The sequence below is a fragment of the Eurypyga helias genome, unplaced genomic scaffold, assembly GCF_000690775.1.
Source record: "Eurypyga helias isolate BGI_N326 unplaced genomic scaffold, ASM69077v1 scaffold30988, whole genome shotgun sequence".
Lineage (NCBI taxonomy): Eukaryota > Metazoa > Chordata > Aves > Eurypygiformes > Eurypygidae > Eurypyga > Eurypyga helias.
The window spans coordinates 12,909-19,086 of NW_010266785.1; the positions used below are offsets into that span (position 1 = coordinate 12,909).

At 54.5% G+C, this 6,178-nt stretch overlaps 1 protein-coding gene across 1 annotated transcript in view; it reads left to right on the forward strand.

Annotated features, from left to right (window-relative positions):
- The window catches only part of LOC104513759 (sodium-dependent neutral amino acid transporter SLC6A17-like), an 11,188-nt gene extending 5,409 nt beyond the window's left edge, over positions 1 to 5,779 (forward strand). The window contains 7 exon segments of the mRNA XM_010157217.1: positions 643 to 753; positions 1,727 to 1,968; positions 2,677 to 2,869; positions 3,237 to 3,429; positions 3,621 to 3,780; positions 4,316 to 4,478; positions 4,910 to 5,779. Of these exon segments, the coding sequence (XP_010155519.1) occupies positions 643 to 753; positions 1,727 to 1,968; positions 2,677 to 2,869; positions 3,237 to 3,429; positions 3,621 to 3,780; positions 4,316 to 4,478; positions 4,910 to 5,278 (1,431 nt within the window). The 3' untranslated portion in view covers positions 5,279 to 5,779.
- The last annotated feature ends 399 nt before the right edge of the window (positions 5,780 to 6,178 follow it).

Sequence of the window (6,178 nt, forward strand, 5' to 3'; positions counted from 1 at the left end):
TTCAAGCAAGGCTGTGGAAGCAGTGGGGTCGGATGCAGAAGGGTGTGGTGTCCTGGGACATTTGAACATCCCTGTCTCCAGATGTGCTCTGCAAAACATCTGATGCATTAGGAGGCAGGAGAGGGCAATGAGACTGCTGCCCCGCAGCCCTGTGAGCAGGGGGATGGGAAATGCAGATGCAGGACCACAGCAGCAGGTCTCCCCTGCCCAGGGTGACGTCCCGTCTACATCTGCTCATCAGGGCACTGGAAATGTGCCCCATGCCAGGAACCTGCAGCCCCATGCTGGGGGAAGGGGATAGGGCACGTGCAGAGCTATCCTTCCCTTGGGCTCCCCAGCACCAGCAGTTTGTATTTCAGGGATTTTCTGAGCTCACACCAGCACCTTCACATTCAGCAGCCCCAACAGATTTTCTCTCTTCAGTGTGTCCAGGCATTTTGCAAATCCACCTGAGCCTGTAACATCCTGCACTGAGGAGTTCCACAGCTTAACCCTGCACTGCCTGAGGAGCAGAGCTCATTTGGGGGAGCATCACCCTCCCTTCTCACCCCTGTTGTGCTGGCCTTGGGTTGGATGGGGAGGTGGCTGAGCTCAGCGGGCAGTAAATGGGATGGTACCCGTGTTGCATCCCTCTTGCCCTAGGTGATGTACTTCAGCTCGCTCTTCCCCTACGTGGTGCTGGTTTGCTTCTTGGTGCGGGGACTTCTGCTGCGCGGGGCGGTGGATGGGATCATGCACATGTTCACGCCCAAGGTGAGAGCCTCCAAGCCCAGCAAACTCTAAGCAGGTTCTCCTCCCGGTTGGTCACACCCTATTTTCCCTATGCTCCCCACCCCAAAAACCAGAGTACCAACCCCAAACTACCTCAGAGATCCTGATGTGTCAAGAGGGTGTGCCAGCAGCACCCTAAATACAGGGGATGACCAGGACAGCCAAGAGCCCCAGCGCTGCTTTGAGCCGTAGCATCACTCCCGTCACCTTTAGGTGCCCAGACACCAGGGTGGGGGAGTGGGTGTACCTGAGGCGATACGTTTAAAGGCTCCATGGGGAGATGTTGGCTGGCAGCAAAACCTCCGCTGGTGGTATGCATTCATTAATTAACCAGCTAATTAATTAATTAAGCAGAGATGTAGATGAATCGGCTCAGCTGGTGAAGCTGTTAGAAGATATTAATTATGATCTCTTGATGAATGATGCTCAGAGACCTCCAGCTCTGGCTCACAGGAGAGGGGGGAGGTGGTTGGGAAGACAGAAGGTTAAACAAACCCACCAACCAAGACGTCTGATTTCAAGTGCTCCAGGCACTCCGGAGGCAGGAGGTGGCTGGGGGAGGATGGAGACCCATCACTGGGCAGCACATGGCTCGCTTGGGTGGGAGGATGGGGACACCAGCTCCCCACAGCAGCCGGGTCGCCCACTGGGAAGATGTGTAGGGCTTCGTACTGGGGGATTGGGCACCCAGCTTGGGCACTGGGGCAAATGGAGCTCCCAGAGATGTGATCAGGTCACATCTTTGCCTGCCCTTCTCCATGCCTTAGTTTTTCCCTCTGTGGGAAAGAGAAAAAGGACCCATGAGGCCTGATTGTGGTAGATCAAAGCATGCTCATGGCTGCTGTAAAACCAGCCCAGGTTCTAGGCACAGCAGCCCCTTCATTTAGCTCTGGCTCTACTGGGATGAACTGTGGGGCCACAGCCAGCTAACTACTTCTTCCGTCTCTCCTCCAAGCTGGACAAGATGCTAGACCCCCAGGTGTGGCGGGAAGCAGCTACGCAGGTTTTCTTCGCTCTGGGCTTGGGCTTTGGAGGAGTCATCGCCTTCTCCAGCTACAATAAGCAGGACAACAACTGCCACTTTGATGCCACACTTGTCTCCTTCATCAACTTCTTCACGTCTGTCCTGGCCACCCTGGTTGTGTTTGCTGTGCTGGGCTTCAAGGCCAACATCATGAATGAGAAATGTGTGGTGGAGTAAGAGGAGTTGCTTTTTCTCTCTTTGGGGTGGGCAGGTCTTTGCTACTGCTGGTTGTCGTGGGTCTGAGGTGCTCTGTAAGTAAGTGCTCTGGAGCTGGGTGATACTGTGCCATGTTGGACCCAAGTTCCTGATGGTCAAGCCCTGGATCTCCAGAGATGTCCCATTGTAGTTGAGGCAGTTGGCGATTCAGCTCCTCCAACTGAAAATCCAGCTCTGAGATGGTCTCTTAGCCTGCAAATTGAGGGTAAATCCAACATGTCTGATCACATCACCTGGGTTTCCCCCAGGTTTGGCTCATCATAGTGTCCACTTGTCTGCAAGGTCAAGGGAGCTGCTGTGTGCTACCCCAGAAGCAGCTGGAGGAAGGTGAATTTATGCACCTAGTGCTGTCTCTAGCCAGCAAGCTGAATCCATAAAAATCCTGGCCATGCAGTGCAGAGTCCCAGAGCAGGAGAGAAGCCACAGCAGCATGTGGCCAAGAAGGAGGTGCAGAAACCTCATTCCCTGGTGATCGCCCATCTGTGTCCTCTGTCATGTGGCCTAACGCAACATTTACTTGCACAGAGCTGCTCTGTCTGGGACCTCAGTAACGTGTCCCAGAGGGGTTCATCCTGCCTGGTACAAAGGGCTTCCATGGTCAGGCCCCATCCTCCACGCTGGCACAAGGGGACATCTCTGGATGACCAGGCTCTGCTCTCCCTTAGGAACGCTGAGAAGATCTTGGGCTACCTGAACGCCAACGTGCTGAGCCATGACCTCATCCCACCCCATGTGAACTTCTCCCACCTCACCGCCAAGGACTACAATGAGATGTACAGGGTGATCATGACGGTGAAAGAGGGGCACTTCAAAGAACTGGGTTTAGATGCCTGCCTGTTGGAGGACGAACTCAACAAGGTACCTGGTGGCATTCCTAGTAGGACCAGGAGTTCACCTACCCCATTGCCTCTCCCTGGTAGGAGCTGCTCTGCTTGTGTCACTCCTGGATCTGGAAACACTATTTTTAGAGGCCTTCCAAGGATGGGGATTCCCTGTCCCTGTGGTCTTCTGCAGCACACAGTGGTCCTTCCTGGAGTGGGGGAAAGGTCTGCCCGCAGCAAGTCTATCAGGCTCATCACTGCTTCCAGGCTGGTATCCCAGACTGGATGTTTCTTTTCCTAGAAGAGTGGCTCAGTGCGACAGGAGAGACCTGAGACGTGCAGGAGCTTGTAGGCTGTGTCCCTGACATGTTTCTCATCTTTTGGTCTTCTCTCGCCCTGAACAGTCGGTGCAAGGAACTGGCCTGGCCTTCATTGCCTTCACTGAAGCCATGACCCACTTCCCAGCCTCACCGTTTTGGTCTGTCATGTTCTTCCTGATGCTGATAAACCTGGGGTTGGGCAGCATGATCGGGACCATGTCAGGCATCACTACGCCCATCATCGACACCTTCAAGGTGCGGAAGGAAGTGTTCACAGGTGAGGTCTTTTCTCCTGCAACCTCCTGGGGAAGGGGTGGAGGGTCCCCATTGTCCAGGGGAGTCATTCCAGAAGAGTGGGGACACAGTGGACTCATATTGGGCCCTGCTAATGCTGGGAATGGACCTTGTGCTGGAGGCCTTGGTTCCTCTTGGGGTGCTCTGCTGACCATGCCCGTTTGCTCCCCACAGTTGGTTCCTGCATCTTTGCCTTCCTGGTGGGACTGATCTTTGTGCAGCGCTCTGGGAATTACTTTGTCACCATGTTTGACGATTATTCAGCCACGCTGCCGCTCACGGTCGTGGTTATCCTGGAGAACATCGCTGTGGCCTGGATTTACGGCACCAAGAAGTAAGGCATTTATACAACAAAAAGAATAACCGTGCTGTAACTCCTGGCTTAAAAAAAACCCAAACCAACCCAGACCCTCCTTCCGGCTCTTTTCCATACGACTTTTTCCCCAGGAGGCCAGCTCTGATGGTGCAAATGCTCAGGGCCAGCTTGCCCTGCCCTGGGTGTACCGCAGCCCCAGGACCAGGTTATTCTAGTGGGTATCTCCTGTTGGGTGTGGTGCTTCGTCACTTGTGATTACACTTAACTTGTCTGAGGTTTCCAGGTCCCTCCGGAAGGGGACCTTGCTCCCTCCAGTGCCTGTTGTTGTTCCTAAGTTGGCATGAACAAAGGAGGCTCCGGCTAATGCTCAAATGGCTGTTTCCTTAGGAGGTTCTCCATCAGTCTTCCAGGCTTGAGGGACACAGGTGCTTGCCTGGATCAGCTGGGTGGTTCTTCAGGGTCTGCCTTGAGTATCATTTACAAGGGGCAGCTTCTGGGAGGGAGTTTCTCACCTGAAGGTGGGGAATGGCACAGTTGCATCTCTCCTTGGCAGGTTCATGCAGGAGCTGACGGAAATGCTGGGTTTCCGGCCCTACCAGTTCTACTACTACACCTGGAAGTACGTCTCTCCCATCTGCATGGCCGTGCTCATGACCGCCAGCGTCATCCAGCTGGGAGTCAGCCCCCCCGGCTACAGTGCGTGGATCAGAGAGGAGGTGAGCACAGCTCCCGTCCCTGCAGCCACCCACAGCCCGGGTCCAGGCTGAGCAGGGGGCAGCTGAGAGCTGCAAACCACCCTACTCTTCACAGCTCTGTTCTTTTCTCCTCCCCTCTCCTGGGAGACATCCTGCCTGTGGCTGCTCATCCTCTGCAAGCAGTCAGGTTTGTCCACTCTGCCCAGAAGTCTCCGGCCAGCTCTGACCACGGGCTGAAGTTTGAGCTTAGGTTTTGGCTTGCTACACACTGTGTGCAGGACCATGTCCTTTTCCTTGATTTGAACCCACCTTCTGATAGCTTCACGTGGTGCCCCTGAAGATGAAATCTGGCAGGAGGCAGAAGGAATTGCCTAGCACTTCAGAGACGTTGTACCTGGTGTGCATCTCCTTTGCTGTAACAGCCCCTTGACGCTAATATCTGTCTCTTCCAGGCTGCAGAAAAGTTCCTTTTCTACCCAACCTGGGCCATGGCTATCCTCATCTCTCTGATCATCCTGGCATCCCTCCCTCTGCCTCTCGTCTTCATCCTCCGGCAGTTCCACCTCGTGTCAGATGGCTCCAACGCCCTCTCCGTCACCTACAAGAAGGGACGGATGATGAAGGACATCTCCAATTTGGAAGACAACGATGAGACCCGCTTCATCCTGAGCAAAGTGCCCAGCGAGACCCCATCCCCCATGCCCACCCACCGTTCTTACTTGGGTCCCGGGAGCAACTCCCCCATGGAAATGAGCAGTGCCCCCAACGGACGATACGGGAGTGGGTACCTACTGGCCAGCACCCCTGAATCAGAACTGTGATGGTTGCCTGTCGACCACCCCCACCGGGAGAAGAGGTCACTGGGGAGTGGATCCTGGCTGTTCAGGCAACAGGAAAATTAATTAATAAGGAAATGAAGAAACCCCTCTTTAAATCATAACCAAAAGCAGCCATTTCTGAGATGACATCAGGAAGAAGGGATTGCAGGAGGGGCAGGACTCCTCTGACAACCCTCGGCTGAAAGGCAGGATCCCCCGGGCTTGCCTTTGGGGAAAGGAGGAGGAACAAGAGATGCTGCAATATCTTTTCAAGGGTTGTTCTCACGCAGCTCAAATCTGAAGCAAAGAATCTCTCTTTTCTAAGCAGCTGATGGTTGGAAAAAGGACCTGGCGCCAGGTGGAAAGCCAGACGCGCTTCCTCCTGTAACCCAATGCTCTTCCCTCCCCGTCTGTTGTCCTTTAGCCGGGAGGAGTCATGGCCTTATTCCAACGAGCACAATTAACCATCGATGTTCATAGCACAAAAAGGTGCTGTTGTTGTCACCATCGTTGTTGTTGTTGTATCTCCTGTAGGTTTTTATAGCTGTGGACACACCCAAATAACCCCCAGATTTTGACCAGGGTTGGCAGGGAGCAGCGCGGGGCTGGCTGGGACGTCGCAAGCGTGAGACGGTGGGTGGTGGACCCTTGGTGTCTGCTTTGTTACCACCAGCATGAGGACAGCATTGGTGGGTTGTTCCGAGACGTGGAGGTGGCACGTCGGTGGGATGGAGTGGTCAGCGTGCTCTGTGGTTCCGCAGTTACCATGCTGCGTGGCAGAAGGTGCTCTGAAGTGAGGGTGATTTGGATGTGTGAGCGTGTGTGGAGTCTGGATAGGGTTTACTCTGATGAGGGTCAGGAGCGCTCTCCTGGAATTACTCCTGATGCGTGGGATGCTCTGCT